General features: G+C 39.6%; 2 protein-coding genes across 2 annotated transcripts; both read right to left on the minus strand.

The window, feature by feature from the left end:
• On the minus strand, positions 1 to 1,344 carry LOC130724568 (uncharacterized). Its single transcript, XM_057575836.1, has one exon. The coding sequence runs from the start codon at positions 1,225 to 1,227 to the stop codon at positions 229 to 231; it is 999 nt and encodes a 332-aa protein (XP_057431819.1). The 5' UTR covers positions 1,228 to 1,344; the 3' UTR covers positions 1 to 228.
• A 13,155-nt stretch (positions 1,345 to 14,499) lies between these two features.
• On the minus strand, positions 14,500 to 15,855 carry LOC130724675 (uncharacterized). Its single transcript, XM_057575954.1, has one exon. It carries the CDS (start codon positions 15,766 to 15,768, stop codon positions 15,319 to 15,321), a length of 450 nt encoding a protein of 149 aa, XP_057431937.1. The 5' UTR covers positions 15,769 to 15,855; the 3' UTR covers positions 14,500 to 15,318.
• Between the last annotated feature and the right edge of the window lie 4,758 nt (positions 15,856 to 20,613).

A 20,613-nucleotide genomic window follows, 5' to 3' on the forward strand; every position in this document is an offset into this window, starting at 1 on the left:
TAAAATGAACTTCTCCAAGAATTTATTAATATCTTACACAAAAAGAAAGCCACAGGCTACAAATAATCCTTAGATTTCACAAAATGATACTTAATTCTTAGAACATCAAGAAATTGAACCGTAGTAGCAGATCCTATATATATCTATACGCACAATTGCCAATTTAGATATATATATAAAAATAAACAATTATTAGTGTTTGTTCTAGACTTCTAGCTAGACAGTCTATTAGACCTGGTAGTGCTCCAGCTGAACATCTTTGGCCTTCAATGGCTCATACTCACCATGATACACTTCAAGATGATCTGACAAAGCAGACTTGTCAATATTCTGATGATGGTAGGACTTGCAAACAAAGTAAAGCACAGATTGGATCACATGCCCAAACAGAATCAAATGAGACAAAAGTATGAGACACAAGATCCCATAAGCTGTTTTTTCCACATAACCCAGCCTCAATCCTTGCACCACCAGCTTGTTGAACAAAAGGTAAATCAAAAAGGAGGGAACATTGAGCGTCAAAATAATGAGTATGGACAAACCCATCTTCCCCTTCATCAACTCATTGCTCTTCATCATTGCTTTAAACCCATAAGAGTCTTCCAAAACCGTCACAACACTCGCCAATTGCCAAATCACAGTCAAATACACAAGCCCAGCAATATAAAATATCCCCATGACAACCATAATTGGAATCCCATAACTCTGTCTCAGAATTGTGAGTGCCAGTATGACCAAAACAAAAATCGCCACTAAGTTGTAAATGAAAAGCGCCACAAAAGTGGAGAGAAAAGTGACCATGAGTCTCTTCCAGACTCTTGGGACAACGCTGAGGACTCCGCGGAACGTTATGTCTCTCGCGGTGTAGATCGAGGCGACGGTGTAGACGACGGCGGAGGTTGTGAGGAGGGAGAAGATTAGGAGGAAGGTGATGTAGGCAAGCTTGAAGAGCCAATAGGTGGCCCACTCAGAGGAGATCATGTCGGAGAGTTTTTTGTGTTGGGGTGTGTCCTGTGGTGTGTAGAGCATTTCCTGTGTGTTGTTGTTGATCTTGCTGAAGAGGATGTTGGAGACTTCCATGTGGATGAGGAGGATAAAGGTGAGAGGGAGGATTAGAGTTAGGGTGATTTGGCTGAAGATTTTTCTCCATGAGAGGATGATCTTGTAGGATTCTCTGTAGACTCCGAAGAGGCCTAGGAATTGCATCTCTTCTTGCTCTGTATCCATGGATGGCTCTGTTTTTGGTCTTTACAGTTCGGTGGGATGAAGATGTGGATTGAGAATGAATGTGGAATAAGATGCTGGAATGGCAATAGAAATGAATGGGTCTAATGTTGATATCATTCTATCATATTGTATAATGAAAGCAAAGTTGACTCGGTTGGCTTTTGTTGACTCTTCCTACACTTATCCCAACTTTAAAGATAAAACAATTATTTAAAAAGAAAAAGAGCAATTGTCATTATTTATTCTTGAGGTGAATCACACTGATTATTTCGAAATCAGGATTCAATTACGATTAAGACTCGTCTTCATCACTATTTTAAATGTATTGTGCAGTGATTGAATTTAATATTTTTTCTGGTAAACTCAAATTGTGTTACTAAATGAGCGGCCAACCTCATGAGTAGTAATATTGATTAGTAGAGACCCATTTGGTAGGTTTATTTCATTTCTTAATGGATAAAAAATGATAAATATGTAAGTTCAGATTGATAATATAATGTAAAAGAAAGAGAAAGAGAAAAAAATGGAAAAGACAAATTATTAAATATAAAAACTAAGGTCAGATGAAAGGTTATTTTCTTGTTTCTTTTCTTTTTCATCCAAGTGTCAAATAATATGAATAATAAACAATATAAATTTTCAATGTCATTCCTCATTTCCTGTCTCTCATTTTGACAAGGGAAGGAGGGGGCAAGTATATTCTTTTAACAAAAAAGTAAATGAGTTTATGAATTATGATTCTAGAAGGATAATGCCAAAATAAAGTCCTTGGTCTAAAATGTCTTCATTAAAATAACATACGAGTAAGAATTAGTTAATAAGTACTTCGTACACTTTCTCAATTTTATTGTACTTTTTGTAGTTTATACGAGGTTTAATAGCATTTTTTATCCTGACTTATCATGATTTGATAGTTTTGGTCCTCAAGAAATTTATTAGCTTACAAGGTCATTCTATGAGGGATCATAAATTATAATAATTATCAAATAATAATAAGTGAGAGACCAAAACTACTATTAAGCTTTATACAATAACTATGGTTAGCTTTTTTTTACAGCAATAATTGGTTAGTTGGTTCAGTGTTTTTCATGATTAAAATTGCATTTAAGAGGAAATTAAAAATCATAACTACGATGAAGTGGGATGAGGTTTCCTTCCGTAAAAAACAAAAGACTTGACTTAGTCTTGAATGGACGGCGAAGGCCAAGTCTTGCCGTTAACGTGTGGGCGTGTTGCACAAGACCAATGCAAAGACAACTAATAAATAAGAATAGGAAAATAGGAAAATTCTCAAGAAAAACGTACATCGCTTCAATCAATTTTTTAATCTTTTCTTGTGGCATGGACAAGTCCAGTTTCTGCCTTTCTTCGATGTTTCGTTTTCCTTTATCCTTAAGTGTCCGTTTCGTGGCAACGACGAGATAGAATATGACAGGATAGTAATAATATTATGTTATTACTAGTATTAAACTCGTTTGTCCGTGCGATGCACAAATAATTTTTTAGGAATTTCACTTTTTTTTTTGTCTTGACCAAGGTATCCCCACAGCCGACAGCTGTGAGATTAATCCATCGTCCCACGCCAGCGCACTAAGCGGTAGGGGGCTGGCCAATGAGTTTTTTCTATTTGCAAGAGTTAGGATTCAAACCCCCAACCACTTGCTTAAAGGATAAAGTGCTGAACCACTACACCAACCCACTTGGTTCAGGAACTCCACTTAATTACAATTATTGAGAATTTGATGTATATGGAATAATACAATGGTGTATTTAATAAGCCATACAATTTTAATTAGTATCTTATATTTATGTTTAAATGTTTTATTTTTCTTATATATATGAATTAGATGAGTTTCAAATGTTAGTTGTGTTTGACCCCCTATCAACTTGTAATTTGGCGCAACATTTACTGTAAAATTTAAAAAGTTGGCTGAAATGTAATAACATATTAGACTGTGAGATAGATATTTGTAACTAAAAGAAAATATTTAGACACATACCTAGGTAATGATTTATTCATATCTCACTTTCTTTCATATCTTTTTTTTTGAGGGGCAATTCCTGTTTCTCATTCAAGAAAGAGCAGAAAAAACTGCTGGTGTTACATCATGATTGATCAGAATTGAGGTCCCTAGAGGGTCCTCCTCAATCCAGCAAGAGTGGATGTGGATAAGAAGTGCCAACAACACATTAGTCCATGAGTCCAAATCACTAAAGGGCAATGATAACAAAAAAATTTCTTCATTCCACTTCCTCGTCTAACTCTTTCTTCGCCACTTTCTGCATTCTAATGAATTCCAATGGCCTCTGGGGGTGGTAGAACATGTAACTATGGTTGTATTGGTTGCAGGACTGAGGGAGTTTAGTGAGTAGTGCCTCAAAGCAGCACATGAAGGGAGTTTATAGAGTAGTGCCTCAAATCTGCACACCTCTATCTAAAACAGAAAGAGTAGTGAATAATAAAATCATTTTAGAAAAATTGGCAGTAGAGGCCTAACAAATTCTACATCTACAACATATCATTTCCGAGTTTCCATAAGCCCCCACGATTAGGTGATGTAATAACAAATAGAAACATGTCCTAAATCTATTCATAACTCAAGCTTCTATTCTTCTCAATTCAAATTTCATGTTTTCAACAACATCAAGTAAAAAAAATGTCATATCAGCCGAAATGAAATTTACTACTATCCCAAATCCTGCCATAAAATGTATAGTAATTTCTCCAAATATGCCCAATTGTGGTTTTCAGCTTGCCAGCCTTTGTGGTAAGTGGTAACTCAAAAATTATTTTGGAGGCTAATAGTCAAGCTAACTTTAACTTAATACAGAAGGGTGATCATTTTATTTGTCACTGAGAAAAATCTCATAGTTAGAATTTACATTAAGCTATGAGACTATTAAACCTTGTCATAACTTTTGTGCATAGAAGAACCTTAAATCTACAACACGTCAATGTTTTGCTCATACCATATCTACTCACTTGATGAATACCAAAGTACACAAACTTTTTGTCCACCTTTCTGCAAAGATCCCCTTGTGGAAGCATTGGCATAAATGAAAATATGACCAACATTTTAACAAACCAAACAGCACCAATAACATGATTCCCTCACAATAGAAATTTAGAAACATTACATTAGAAAAGAATAAAAACCAGCGAAACTAACCAACGAAGGAAGAGACCGATCTAACCAAATCTACTATGTAAGACCCAAGTTTTTAAGTTTAGAATAAGTGAATAAAATTCCTATTTGTGATAAGGTTTGATGTATCGTGAAGAGAAACCTGAACAAGAGTTTATTGAATGGAATAAATTTATGAAGGAGAAAGTTCAGGAAAAGTCTAAGGATTGTATCAAAATCGATAAAAGTTATAGCACGACTAATATTCGTTTAAACCTAGGGCAAGAACACTAGTAAATAGCTAATTTACACTTAAAGACACGATGGAAACTAATTCCAAAAATCTTCAGAGAAATGTTAGAACTTCTCTTACTCCATCTATAACAAGCGTTTCGATGCGAAACCCTAGAATGTACGAACGTCCGATTCCAATCCTCGGAGGTTTGCCGAAACTAAAACCCTGATAGTTCAAGAAACCTAAAATCAACCGACGATGAAGACTTTTTCTATTCGGAGCTTCAAATGAAGATTCCACACGCATACACCCATTTCTCCTGATGTTTCCAATCTTTCTTCAGAAGGAAGTTTTCTCTTCCGACATCCACTGTAAAATGTAGTTTTTCGGGTAAAATAGATTTACACCGACTTTGGATTGTTTACCTAAATTCCAAGAAACCTCTTTTGAGTTTTGGAATTCTGTCACCAAAACCTATCTTAGAATTCACGGAGAATAAAGCCGGAAAAACCGGAATCGCGAAATTTTCATTTTCCAGCATTTTTCCATCCCATATAAATAGGAGAAAAAAAATCAAAACTCTTCACCATTTCCATTGAAGAGGCCGCGAGCTTGAGAGGAGAGGGAGGAGAAAAGATTTTTGCCATTTCTTGCTTGATCGTTGATTCAACAATTGCTACTTGAAGGTATCGAGGTATAGTTGCTAATCTTTACCTCTGATCGTCGTTTCCATAGCTTTTTACTATGTCTTTCTGTACTCTTAGTTTTGAGGTTTTTGCAAAAATATCCAGATAACTTCATCTTTCTATCTAAACATCTTCCCTACGTGCCCAAGAGCATGTTTAGCGGATTACATTTCGCCGATTCTCGACGAATTGCCGCCGAGTTTCAATTCTGCTCCAAATACCCATTTTTAGACAAAGTTTCAACCTTTGGACTGAAAACTATCGACTTAGCTTAGCGCTAGTAGGATTAGTCGTCATAAACGTCGTTGGTGACGTCCCCATCCATTTTGTTTTTCGAAATTCCAATTTTGAAATTATGAGCTAAAAATATTGACCAAAATACCCCTGCGACAGTTTTCGATCCGATAATTTTTCCGAGTTTAGATTCACCTTAGTTACGACTAATAATAGCCTAGGAACCAAGTTTGATCGAAGAAAAGTCGGCGCACACAATTAAAGTGAGTATGGGGAGGAAGAAAATTTCTTTTCGAAAACTCGTTCTATCGATCTAGATTATCGTACAAGGAGTATGTGCTACTTCGTGTAACCTTAGTGAGTATGGTTTGCTGAGTTCCTGACTGATTATGATGGAATTCTGTGGTTTTTGCTCTAAGGTTCATTTGAGGAGTTTCAAGGAGAAGGAGGCATAGAGTGTGAAGGAACGTTTGAGGAGAACGCTGGAAGAACTACAGGTGAGGGCTACTCACTGAACTATTAGTTAATGCTTTAGGTGTCGACGCATTCGACTTGATTTACTGTTTATGCACTTGTTTGTGTTTGACTGGGAAATGTTTTCTCAGGCTTCGGCTTACAATGATGATTATTCATCTATTGATTGTTTTTGAGATTGATTCACATGCTAAGTGCTACATGGTTAATCTAGGATGTGTGATAATTGCTCTATATGCTAAGTGCTACGTGGTTAATCTAGGATGTGTTGATATATGAGCCATGATTTTTGGACTATGCTAATTTAACTATGCTATTACACATATATCTGTGGTACTGGAGAGTGAGGATAGCGGGTAGGTCATGCCAAATTTATTATGAGATTTTGGGAAAGTTTGACGGGATGAATGGAGGTTCAGGCCTTGTTATTGTTTTAGTGGATCGAGACATTCTCTAGGAGTTATTGGGATATGGGATCTTTGAAACTCATAAGGTTGCGATAAGACTAAATGGAAACTATTTTACAAGGAAAATTCATAAGACATTAAACAACCTCTGAACCTTTAAATAAATGATAACAATCTCAGATGAAAGCTTAGGGTTTGAATCTTAGTTTTGGAAAATGAGAAGTGTCGTCGAGTCCAAGTGTTTGAGGAAAACTAATAAGTTTGGAGTATGTTGATACTCTTTTACTCGAGGAGCAGTTTTGTTGTGGGCTATCTAAAAGATAAGCCGGGAAACGGGTAGTTTCCGAGTATGTTGATACTCTTTGCTCGCTGAGCAGTTTTGACCATCGGATGGAGATGAGTCAGATGATTTGAGGAATCATCATGAGATACAGTTTATGCCTTCGGGTATAGTTTATGCCTTCGGGTACAGTTTATGCCTTCGGGTAATTCGGGCATCGACGGGGGATATGATCGACCGTAAGGTTAGGATCGACCTGTTGATTGTCAGGCATAGCGGAGGGAAAAGTCGACCCGCAGGGTTAGGACTGATCCGGCTATGTCAAGGTTGTAAGTGACACTCGAGGGTTATGGTCGTCACAATGCCAGTGTTAGGACCGACTCGATCGTGCCCAGCCTACTTCTTCCGGAACCGTTGAAATTGACGTTGCAATGACATATCATGCACTCTAACTATATTCGTTATGTGTTTTGATGATTTGATGTTGATAAACATCGTTATGTGTTTTGATGATTTGATGTTGATAAACATTGTTATGTGCTTTGATGATTGAATTGTATTAGAGATTTGATAACATGCTATGTTTAAACCATAGGGTAGACAATGCAGAACTTATACGTATATATACAACATATATATATATATGTACTCCTTATACTTTACTTGTTGTCTTGTATTCTCTATACTATATTCTGTAAGTTGACCCTTGCACGTGCTACCTGTGTTTGGGGGGCTATGTATGCCCTTTTTGTCAGATGTCGTCGATGGATTCTTTCGTGATTCTTCGTCGTTCGGGGAAGACCCGGAGCGAAATGACTACTACTGAGCCTTCGACATGGACTCGGACTTCATGCAGGATCGGATGAAGGTCGATGCTAGGGGTGTAGTATATCGGGTTTCGTGGTCATAGCTCTGACCTTCATTTCTTATTTTGGGGCAGGGTAGGTCCCCGACTATTAGATTTTTTGTGTGGTTCCCTTCCATGAGGATCACAGGGAGTTTGTCGGACGTAGGAAGTCTTTTGGAGGCCGTTTTGGGCTGACTTACTTTCTTGGAGGACTGTATTATAAAACCTATGACTCTGTCTATGAGTTGCACTTATTTGCCTGCGGGCGCTACTTCCAATTAGTTGATGTTACTTTCCGCCACTTGGGGACACTCGTGGCGATGTTTTTAGTTGCAGCAAGGGCCGTACTTATTTCGACAAGTCTATTTATATTTAATCAAAATGAAAAAAATAACTGCTTTTCCGCCTTATTTTCTTTTTGGTTACTAAAGTGACGCCACCAAAATCGGGGTGTTACATTGTGGTATCAGAGCTTGTCGAGTCTTTCGGGAGTCTTTGGGGAATATGTCTTCTGTGCTAGGTTGTGTGACTCTACAAAGAGTAAAAATTGATTGTCTGCCAAGCGATTTTTCGCTTAGAATTGATTGAAGTTATTGCTTAATCATATTGTATAGTCATGCTAAATGCTATCTTATGATTAGTACTAACTGTTTGTTTAACTAAACAGAACATGGTGAACTCTAACCAACTTGCTGAGATGGAGACACTTTGGTCCAAGCAATGACTGTACAGACGAATGACAATGCACATAGGCGTGCTACTGAGGATACACGCGAGCTACACCGGCTTCAGAGAGAAGCAGCCCTGGACCAGAACAAGGGACTGAATGATTTCAGAAGGCAGGATCCACCCAAGTTCACGGGTGGGACTGACCCGGACAATGCAGATCTATGGATCCAAGAAATTGAGAAGACTTTCGAAGTACTGCATGTAAGATCAAGTTTTGATCGAGTAGTACAACTCTATGTTTTGATGATTACAAGTTAACTTTTGAGTATGAACAATTATGGTACTCTAACGTGTTTTTCTGAGTGTGCTATTTACAGGCTCTGACCTCAATTCAATCTCACACAAATCAGAAGCACTGTGCATAAAGAGTGACCCAAGCAACGCTTTCGCAACATCTATGTTCACTCTGAACAGTAGAAATGCTTCAGAAGATCTGAAGTTATACAAGCTCTGATATGGACTCAGTCACTTGAAGTTCTGAAGATCCAGAAGTTTTGACAACCAAGAAACTCTGAAGGCTCAGATGTTCTGATGGTGTAGAAGACTCTGAAGATCCAGAAGCTGATTAATGGAAACTCTGATGTCCAGAAGCAAGAAACTTTGAAGACCATGTACTTCCCTCTGAGTTCAGAATCAGAAGATACAACGGTGAGAGGATCTGTGCTTTCCCTCTGACTCTGATCAACCGGCTTCACAAGTTCCAACATGAAGCATTCCCCTGATCAGAAGTCTCCTAGGTTTAAAGGTCAAGTCACTATCCAAGTACAAAAGCATATGTACTTTCCTGACGACCTACCTAACGTTCTCAGCCACAGCAGAAGCTGGAATTTCTAGAACTGCCCTCCAACGGTAGCATTTCCATGCAGCGTTCAAACCCTAATCCTTGGAGTATAAATAGAGGCTGAAGATTGAAAGATGCGGTTGGAAGAATTACACACGCGCAAGCTATATTCAAAAACTTCTAAGCATTCTTTCATCTGAATTCATTGTGTTTACTATTAGCTTTTCAGAAGCAAATCTCTTGTAAACATTCTTTCTTAAACAGTTTGTTTAGTTACCTTTAGGAGATCAAGGTTGATCGGATCCTAGAGAAGACTAAGAGAGTGAATCTTAGTGTGAGCTAAGTCAGTGTAATTGTTAGTCACTTGTAGGTTTCAAGTGCAGTTGTAACACTTTACCTGATTAGTGGATTGCCTTCATTCTAAGAAGGAAGAAATCACCTTAACGGGTGGACTGGATTAGCTTGAGGGATTTATCAAGTGAACCAGGATAAAAATCCTTGTGTGCTTTTCTATCTCTTATCTTTAGCACTTAGTTCTCGAAAATATTTGTTAAAATCTTTAAGGTGGAAGTTTTATCTTGAAAACGTTATTCAAACCCCCCTTTCTACCGTTTTTCATACCTTCAATTGGTATCAGAGCGCAAGTTCTGATTACCACACCTAACAGTGTTCAGTGATCCAGGCCGGTGTGAAAAACAATGGCTACCACCAGTGAAACTCAAAGAGATGGTTATAATGCAAAGCCTCCCATGTTCGACGGTCAAAGGTTCGAATATTGGAAAGATAGACTTGAAAGTTTCTTTCTGGGTTTTGATGCAGATCTCTGGGATATTATTGTGGATGGCTATGAGCGTCCAACTGATGAAGAAGGCAAGAAGATCCCAAGGTCAGAGATGACCGCAGATCAAAAGAAGCTTTACTCACAACATCACAAAGCTAGAGCAATTCTTCTAAGTGCTATCTCTTATGAAGAGTACCCGAAGATTACTGATCGTGAGTATGCAAAAGACATTTTTGAATCCCTGAAGATGTCTCATGAAGGAAACAAGAAAGTCAAAGAATCAAAGGCATTGTCTTTGATCCAAAAGTATGAATCCTTCGTCATGGAGCCAAACGAGTCCATTGAAGACATGTTTTCCAGATTTCAGTTGCTTGTAGCTGGAATACGACCTCTCAACAAGAGCTACACAACAAAATATCATGTCATAAGGGTCATCAGATGTCTTCCTAAAAGCTGGATGCCCTTGGTGACTTCAATAGAGCTCACGAGAGATGTCGAGCGTATGAGTTTAGAAGAACTCATCAGCATTTTGAAATGCCATGAGCTGAAGCGCTCAGAGATGCAAGATCTGAGGAAGAAGTCAATAGCCTTAAAATCCAAATCTGAGAAGGCTAAAGCAGAAAAGTCAAAAGCTCTTCAAGCTGAAGAAGAAGAATCTGAAGAAGCATCAGAAGATTCTGATGAAGATGAGCTGACTCTGAACTCTAAAAGACTCAACCGAATCTGGAAGCACAGGCAGAGCAAGTACAAAGGCTCTGGAAAGGCCAAAGGAAAGTCTGAATCCTCAGGCCAGAAGAAGTCCTCAATTAAGGAAGTCACATGCTTTGAGTGCAAAGAATCAGGGCACTACAAAAGTGACTGTCCAAAGTTGAAGAAGGACAAGAGGCCAAAGAAGCACTTCAAGACCAAGAAAAGTCTGATGGTGACTTTTGATGAATCAGAGTCAGAGGATGTTGACTCTGATGGTGAAGTCCAAGGACTCATGGCAATTTTCAAAGACAAAGGAGCAGAGTCAAAGGATGCTGTTGACTCTGACTCAGAATCTGAAGGAGATCCCAACTCAGACGATGAAAATGAGATATCCTTGATAGCTCCACTGAAACACCAGTCATGGTATCTGGACAGTGGATGCTCGCGTCACATGACGGGAGAAAGGCGTATGTTCCAAGAGCTAAAACTTAAGCCTGGAGGTGAAGTTGGCTTTGGTGGCAACGAAAAGGGTAAAATTATTGGTACTGGTACTATTTGTGTAGATAGTAGTCCATGCATTGATAATGTTTTATTGGTAGACGGCTTAACTCATAACTTATTGTCTATAAGTCAATTAGCTGACAAGGGTTATGATGTTATCTTTAATCAAAAGTCCTGCCGGGCTGTAAGTCAGATCGATGGCTCTATTCTGTTTAACAGCAAGAGGAAGAACAACATTTATAAGATCAGATTATCTGAGTTGGAGGCTCAGAATGTGAAGTGCCTTCTGTCTGTTAATGAAGAGCAATGGGTATGGCATAGACGGTTAGGGCATGCCAGTATGAGAAAGATTTCACAACTGAGCAAGCTAAACCTTGTCAGGGGCTTGCCCACTCTGAAGTTCTCTTCAGACGCTCTTTGTGAAGCATGTCAGAAAGGCAAATTCACAAAAGTCCCTTTCAAGGCAAAGAATGTTGTATCAACCTCAAGGCCGTTGGAACTTCTGCATATCGACCTTTTTGGACCAGTGAAAACTGAGTCTATAGGTGGCAAGAGATATGGGATGGTCATTGTTGATGACTATAGCCGCTGGACATGGGTAAAGTTTTTAACCCGCAAGGATGAGTCTCATGCTGTGTTCTCTACCTTCATAGCCCAAGTGCAAAACGAGAAGGCTTGTAGGATTGTGCGTGTCAGAAGTGACCATGGTGGAGAGTTTGAGAATGACAAGTTTGAGAGTCTGTTTGATTCCTTTGGAATTGCACATGATTTCTCTTGTCCCAGAACTCCTTAACAAAATGGTGTTGTTGAGAGGAAGAACAGAACTCTTCTGGAGATGGCTAGAACCATGCTCCAAGAAACTGGTATGGCTAAGCACTTTTGGGCAGAGGCAGTAAACACAGCGTGTTACATTCAGAACAGAATCTCTGTGAGACCAATTCTGAATAAGACTCCCTATGAATTGTGGAAGAACATAAAACCCAACATTTCTTACTTTCATCCTTTTGGTTGTGTTTGTTATGTTCTTAATACTAAGGATAGATTGCATAAATTTGATGCTAAGTCTTCTAAATGTCTATTACTTGGTTACTCTTAAAGATCTAAAGGTTTTAGATTCTATAATTCTAATGCTAAAAATATTGAAGAATCTATTCATGTTAGATTTGACGATAAGCTTGACTCTGACCAGTCAAACCTAGTTGAGAAATTTGCAGATTTAAGTATAAATGTATCTGACAAAGGCAAAGCTCCAGAGGAAGCTGAGCCAGAGGAAGATGAACCAGAAGAAGAAGCTGGTCCCTCTGATTCACAAACTCTGAAGAAGAGCAGAATCACTGCAGCTCATCCTAAGGAATTGATTCTGGGCAACAAAGACGAACCAGTCAGAACCAGATCAGCCTTCAGACCCTCTGATGAGACCCTGCTTAGTCTGAAAGGATTGGTGTCCTTAATTGAACCCAAGTCAATTGATGAAGCTCTTCAGGACAAGGACTGGATTCTGGCCATGGAAGAAGAATTGAATCAATTCTCCAAGAATGATGTTTGGAGCTTAGTGAAGAAGCCTGAAAATGTCCACGTAATTGGAACAAAATGGGTGTTCAGAAACAAGTTGAATGAGAAAGGAGATGTAGTCAGAAACAAGGCAAGGCTAGTTGCTCAAGGCTACAGCCAGCAGGAAGGAATAGACTACACTGAAACATTTGCTCCAGTAGCAAGATTAGAAGCAATCAGACTGTTGATCTCTTTCTCAGTAAATCACAACATAATCCTACATCAGATGGATGTTAAGAGTGCCTTCCTAAATGGATACATATCAGAGGAAGTTTACGTTCATCAACCCCCAGGTTTTGAGGATGAGAAGAATCCAGACCATGTGTTCAAGTTGAAGAAATCACTCTATGGTCTGAAGCAAGCTCCCAGAGCATGGTATGAGAGACTCAGCTCATTCCTTCTGGAAAATGAGTTTGTAAGGGGTAAAGTAGATACAACTCTCTTTTGAAAAACTTACAAAGATGATATCTTAATTGTGCAAATTTATGTTGATGATATTATATTTGGTTCTGCTAATCAATCTCTATGCAAAGAATTTTCTGAGATGATGCAGGCTGAATTTGAGATGAGTATGATGGGAGAACTCAAGTACTTTCTGGGAATACAAGTTGATCAAACACCAGAAGGAACATATATCCATCAGAGCAAGTACACTAAAGAACTTCTGAAGAAGTTCAATATGCTGGATTCTACAGTGGCCAAGACTCCAATGCATCCTACATGCATTCTGGAGAAAGAAGATGCATGTGGTAAAGTTTGTTAGAAGCTCTATCGTGGTATGATAGGATCACTTCTATACTTAACTGCATCTAGGCCAGATATATTGTTTAGTGCTCATTTATGTGCTCGTTTCCAATCAGATCCAAGGGAAACCCACTTAACTGCTGTTAAGAGGATCCTAAGGTATCTGAAAGGCACCACTAACCTTGGCTTGATGTATAAGAAAACATCAGAGTATAAGCTTTCAGGTTATTGTGATGCTGATTATGCTGAAGATAGAACAGAGAGAAAAAGCACTTCTGGAAATTGTCAATTTCTGGGAAGCAACTTAGTCTCATGAGCAAGCAAGAGGCAATCAACCATTGCACTATCCACTGTAGAGGCAGAATATATCTCAGCAGCAATATGCAGCACTCAGATGCTCTGGATGAAACATCAGCTGGAGGATTATCAGATCCTTGAGAGCAATATTCCAATCTATTGTGATAACACTGCTGCAATCTCATTGAGTAAGAATCCTATCTTACATTCAAGGGCAAAGCACATTGAGGTAAAGTATCACTTCATTAGAGATTATGTACAGAAGGGCGTACTTCTTCTGAAGTTTGTTGATACTGACCATCCAAAATTGGTGGCATATAGATTGATCTTCTTCCATCCATAATGTTGTCCTTGAGAACAGTATATATTCCTTGGAGCTCACCCAACAGAATAGGGTGCCTGCTCTGATGCCAATTGAAAATACGGTTCTCGCACAGGACAGATGCCGAACGCGATGCTGGGACAACCGGTTCGACAACTGACTAACAGTAATAAAACCAGAAAAATAATAAAGTAGAACACAGAAGATTGGTAACCCAGTTCGGTGAAACTTAACCTACGTCTGGAGGGTTTGCATGCACCCAAAGAAAGGAAATCCACTATCTCAAGATTCAGGAATTACAGACACTCATGAACAACTCAGTTCATAGTTCACTTCCTAATCTACCCAGTGTATTTCTACTTAGAATCTCAACCTAAGTATGAGAGCCCCTCTCACTTTCTCTCAATCACTGCCACAGTGATTGGTGAACAACAATAACACAGAGTTTGTTTGACACTCAAACACAACACAGAACTGAAACTTGCTTTATAGAATCAGGGAGCAAGAACAGTTCACAAATAACAAGAACAAAACACAACTTACAATCCTAAAACACTTGATCTTTAATCTTAGCTCTGGTGGCTCACGTTTTAGGTCTTTGTTCTATTTATACTTCAGCAGAGGCGGCACTAGGGTTTCTTGGGCTGAAGAACAACTCTGATCCAACTCATATCAGCACAGAATCTTCCAAGATATGATATGAGTGATTAACAACTTAAGAATAGAAACAAATCTCCAATCACTGATTTGTTCCAACAATAAACAACCCGCGTATATCTCCCTTTAATAAGTTACTTGAATCTCAAGTAATAACAAATCACATCCTCCAAACCAATAACAAAAGGGACCCACATTGCACGCCAGCAGGGGCGGATGTCCTGGCCTTCACCAAGGCAGATGTCACAACATCGGCTAGGACATCAGGTTGTTTTTAACAAAATTGATGACAACAAAGGAACAACAATCTCCCCCTTTGTCAAATTTTGTCTAAAAACAACTTCACAACCAGAGAGGGTAAATCACATAGAGTCAGCAGCGGAAAAAAAAAAAAACTCCCCCTCAAATCAATGCATCTTTGTAGCCAACTATAGAGGAACCCCCCTCAAATGATGCATCCATGTAGACTGCTTGAAGTATAAATACCATATGCATAGCAGCACACACACTAACTATCCAACAAGTGTAAACTAGAAAACCAGTAGCAACTTGAACAGTAGCAGCTTGAACATAAACCAGTTACTAGCCTTGTCTTGAAAGAGTCTTCAACTTATTACAGACCAAAGCTAACACTTGCAAATCACACATAGTCTTCACAGCAACAGAAACAACACAGATTCTTCACCAAACTACTCCCCCTTTTTAACACAAATTTGGCAAAGGTAGCACAGCATAAACAAACCATCACTTCTAAGACCAGAATGACAACAATTCATGAACACTTTCAATAACTGACTTCTTACAAACGGTAGATGGTTCAGAACCCAAGGCAGATTGATGGATTTGGAGATCAAGTTCAGATGTGTCAACAATGGGGTTTGGATTTCCAGCAGAGGGTTCCATATTCACATCTGAAGTAGTCTCAACTAATGTCTCAACATGAGGTTCAACATTGGGAACAGAAACAGATTCAACTGATATCTCATGAATCACATTAGGCACAATAACATTAGGATCGGCACTTACAGATTCACCTATGCTTGCATGAACAGTTGCTGGTGCATTTGAGACTTCAAGAGAACTTGCAGCAACAAATTTCTTCCTCCATTCCTTCATAACATCTACACCAGAACTCGGAGATTTAAGAAGAGCAACATCCTTTGAATATGATATATTCACCCTAGATGGCTGTGGAGACATCTCTTCCTCGCCGAAGAACTTGACTCTAACTCCTTCTTTAGGTTTCCACTCTTTCCTTGATGAAGCTACTTGTGGATTAGTCCTTGGTTGATCATGAGACTGAGGATATCCATATAGCTTGTAACAGTAGGGCCTTATATGACCAAGTTTGCCACAGTGATGACATCTCCAAGTAAATTTCTTGGATTTTCTGAACTGAGGGTACACATGTCGTACAGAATGATGCGACATTGGGTCTGACATTGGTTGCTTAGTTTGCTTTTCAGATGAAGCAGACTTCTTTGCACTCTTGTAGCTGAAGCCTATCCCCTCCATATCTCCAACTGTTTTCCCAACTTCCAGAATCTCCTCTAACACATTAGTACTTTTATTCATCATACGAATAGACTTTTTCATACCTTCAAGCTTTGAGTTCAGTAATGTTACCTCCTCCTGCAGTTTTGCATTAGTGATCTGAAGTTTCTCATTCTCCTCACGCAACTTGCTGATGGTCTTTACTTCTTCTTGCAAACTGGAGTTATTACTCTGAAGTTGCTTCTTCTCAGCAATCAAATCTTTGACTTCTTTTCTCATTTTCTCACCATACGTACATGATTCCTCCCACTTAGCCAGCAACAATTTGTAGGTTTCAACTAGTTCTTGCTCATCACCATCACCTGACTCAGCATCAGAATAACACTTCCCAATGAGAGCCTTTACATGAATAGCCTTGGTTGTATCATTCTCATGTTTGTCTTTGAGTTGAAATTCAGTATTCTTCACATTGTCCGACACATTGTCCAGGACATTTGTATTTGACATTCTGCCCAAACTCTTCAACGCTTTGTTAAGTAATGATACAGCTTCTGCAATGTTTGCATCAGTATCCTTGTCCCTCTGATCTTCATCTTCTTCAGTGTTGGACACAAAAGTTATACTCTTCGCCTTCTTCTCATATCTACCATTAAGAGACATCTCAAAGGTTTGCAAGGAACCAATTAGTTCATCAACCTTGATGTTACTGATGTCTTGGGCTTCTTCAATGGCAGTTACCTTCATATCAAACCTCTTGGGGAGAGACCTGAGAATCTTTCTTGCTAACTTTTCTTCAGACATGGGTTCCCCTAGGGCAAAAGAAGAGTTGGCTAGATCCCTTATACGCATGTGAAACTCATATATGGATTCATCCTCATTCATCTTCATAGTCTCAAACTGAGTTGTAAGAAGATGAAGCTTTGACATACGAACTCTTGATGTTCCTTCATGGGCAGTCTTGAGAATCTCCCATGCTTCTTTAGCCACAGTACATGTGTTGATTAACCTGAACATATTTTTGTCAACTCCATTAAAAATAGCATTCAAGGCTTTGGAGTTTCCAAGAGCTTCGTCATCTTCTTTCTTTGTCCACTTATCTTCAGGCTTCAATTCAGTTGTGGATGCTATCACAGGATGTTTCCACCCCTTGACTATTACCTTCCATGTTATACTGTCCATAGATTTGAGAAAAACCACCATTCGAGCCTTCCAGTAGTCATAATTGGTACCATCCAAAATTGGTGGCATATAGATTGATCTTCTTCCATCCATAATGTTGTCCTTGAGAACAGTATATATTCCCTGGAGCTCACCCAACAGAATAGGGTGCCTGCTCTGATGCCAATTGAAAATACGGTTCTCGCACAGGACAGATGTCGAACGCGATGCTGGGACAACCGGTTCGACAACTGACTAACAGTAACAAAACCAGAAAAATAATAAAGTAGAACACAGAAGATTGGTAACCCAGTTCGGTGAAACTTCACCTACGTCTGGAGGGTTTGCATGCACCCAAAGAAAGGAAATCCACTATCTCAAGATTCAGGAATTACAGACACTCATGAACAACTCAGTTCATAGTTCACTTCCTAATCTACCCAGTGTATTTCTACTTAGAATCTCAACCTAAGTATGAGAGCCCCTCTCACTTTCTCTCAATCACTGCCACAGTGATTGGTGAACAACAATAACATAGAGTTTGTTTGACACTCAAACACAAGACAGAACTGAAACTTGCTTTATAGAATCAGGGAGCAAGAACAGTTCACAAATAACAAGAACAAAACACAACTTACAATCCTAAAACACTTGATCTTCAATCTTAGCTCTGGTGGCTCACGTTTTAGGTCTTTGTTCTATTTATACTTCAGCAGAGGCGGCACTAGGGTTTCTTGGGCTGAAGAACAACTCTGATCCAACTCATATCAGCACAGAATCTTCCAAGATATGATATGAGTGATTAACAACTTAAGAATAGAAACAAATCTCCAATCACTGATTTGTTCCAACAATAAACAACCCGCGTATATCTCCCTTTAATAAGTTACTTGAATCTCAAGTAATAACAAATCACATCCTCCAAACCAATAACAAAAGGGACCCACATTGCACGCCAGCAGGGGCGGATGTCTTGGCCTTCACCAAGGCAGATGTCACAATATCGGCTAGGACATCAGGTTGTTTTTAACAAAATTGATGACAACAAAGGAACAACAAGAGTATATGTACCCATTGGTGCTGACTCTGAATCTGAGACAGTAAACGTGTGTCAGTATCTCTGATGCATAGTAAACGTGTGTCTATCGTAATGAGTGTTGATGTGCTTCTCTCCTGCGTGTGATATGTGTATTTACTGTTACTATCATGTCTTTAATTTTTAACCGTTGATTTTAAATTGCTTTTTGAATCAACAACGGTTATTTGTCAAAACCCACTATACACACACGATCTCCTACACTTACGGTTTTACACTCTCTCTCTTCAGTTTTTCAAAACCTCTTACCCACGATCTCTCTCTCTCTCTCTCTCTCTCTCTATTCATCCTTCATCTTCAACCCAAACCTTCAACCGACTCAAAAATGGTGAGACAAACTGGAACTGAAGCTACCGATGCAACCAGGTTCCCTCACATGGTAGTAGGTCAGGCTACAGGCCAACTGGGTCCTGAGAATCCAAATCAAGGTCAAGCGTCGGAGAAGATGATTCCAATCGCAGAACGGGGCTGTGCCGTTCACTGCGTTTATGCTCCTGAAGAACTCCAAGTACTTGCAGAATGGAGATTCGACCTAGATAACATTGCTGCAAATGGGTATGACTTGCGTCCTGAAGTTCAAGCTCAGGGATGGGAAGAGTACTTCAACAGGCTCAGAGGACCAATTTATGACAAATTGGTCAAGGAATTTTGGAAGCATGCCGACTGCGATGACACCCAAGTGGTCTCCCACATTGCTGGAAGGAGAATCATCATTACTGAGAAGTCCATTGTGAATCTGCTGGGTGCAAACACTGGAACTGGGTATCGATTTCAACTGACTGAATCGAAGTTGAAACCCAGAACAAAGGAAGAAACCAACAAGGCTCTTTACACCAACTACAAACCTGGCAAGAGCGACTACAAAGTGATGGATCTTCATCCCAAGCTCAGAATCTGGCACAAGATTCTGCTTAACTGCATCAACCAGAGGCCAAAGGGTAGCTCTCCTGATTACATCAACTTCTGCCAGAAGGCAATGCTATTCTTCATTCAGGATAAGACGAAGATCTGCCTTCCCTTCTTCCTGTTCTCTTACCTGAAGGAATGCATCAGGAAGTCCAGAACCACTGCCTCCATCAAGTCTGCCATCAAGTACATCCCCTTTGGGAGACTGCTGTCAGATCTCTTCATTGAGAGCAACTTCGTACAAGATCTGATCAATGCTGGCTGCACAGAAGATCTGTCCACAATAGTCAGTGATGTCTTCACTGCCAATTCCCTGAAGTAGATGGGCTTGGTCAAGACGAAAATAGCCCCTGTTCATGTAGATACATCTGCTGAAATCAGATAGAGAAGGGTGCCTCTGAATGATTTCCCTCTGTGGACCCAAGCAGACAACCCAGAGGCTATTCTATGCTACATTGATGATCTGAAGCAACAAGAGTTTGAGATTGATGAAGATGAATTCTTCAGAAGATTACCCCCAGCTCAAGAGTTTGACTCTTCTCCCAAGAGGAAAGTTCAGAGGAAGATGGTCTTAGAAGAATCCTCTGAGGAATCTGATGTCCCTCTGAAGAGGAAGAAGAAGGCTGACTAGTCTAAGAGGAAACATGATGAAACCACCAAGCCAGATGATGGTGATGATGGTGATAATGAAGATGGTCCTTCTCCTCCCAAGAAGAAGAAGAAACAAGTCAGAATCGTGGTGAAGCCTACACGTGTGGAGCCTGCTGCTATAGTCATCAGGATGGAGACTTCTGCCAGAGTGACTCGCTCTGCCGTGCGTACAAGTAAGTCTACTATCATTGAATCTGATGATGATTTAAATTCTATTGATGCACTTCCCATTTCTACCCCCCTCAAACGCACATCCACCTAACTCACTACTATCCCAGAGTCTCAACCTGCTGCACAAGCCGTATCTCCACCAAATTCCCCAAGGTCTTCCTTTTTCCAACCTTCCCAACAAGAAGCCCCTCTGTGGAATATGCTTCAAACCCCACGTCTAGATGAACCAACCTCTCCCATTACCATCCAATATAACCCATTAACATCTGAACCCATCATTCCTGAACAACCAGAATTTAACCAACCAGAACCTGAACCCAGAACGTCTGATCACTCTGTTCCCAGAGCATCAGAACGTCCGGTTGCCAGAGCCACTGATACAGATTCTTCAACTGCCTATACTCCTGTATCATTCCCAATCAACGTTGCTGACTCCTCACCTTCCAACAACTCTGAGTCACATCGTAAATTCATGGAAGTCAGAAAAGAAAAAGTGTCTGCCATTCCAGAATATTACCTTACGGTCCCAAGTCCCAGAAGATACCCTGGACCTAGACGTGAACGTCTAG

This window comes from Lotus japonicus, chromosome 6 (assembly GCF_012489685.1).
Source record: "Lotus japonicus ecotype B-129 chromosome 6, LjGifu_v1.2".
In the NCBI taxonomy this organism is placed as follows: Eukaryota; Viridiplantae; Streptophyta; class Magnoliopsida; order Fabales; family Fabaceae; genus Lotus; species Lotus japonicus.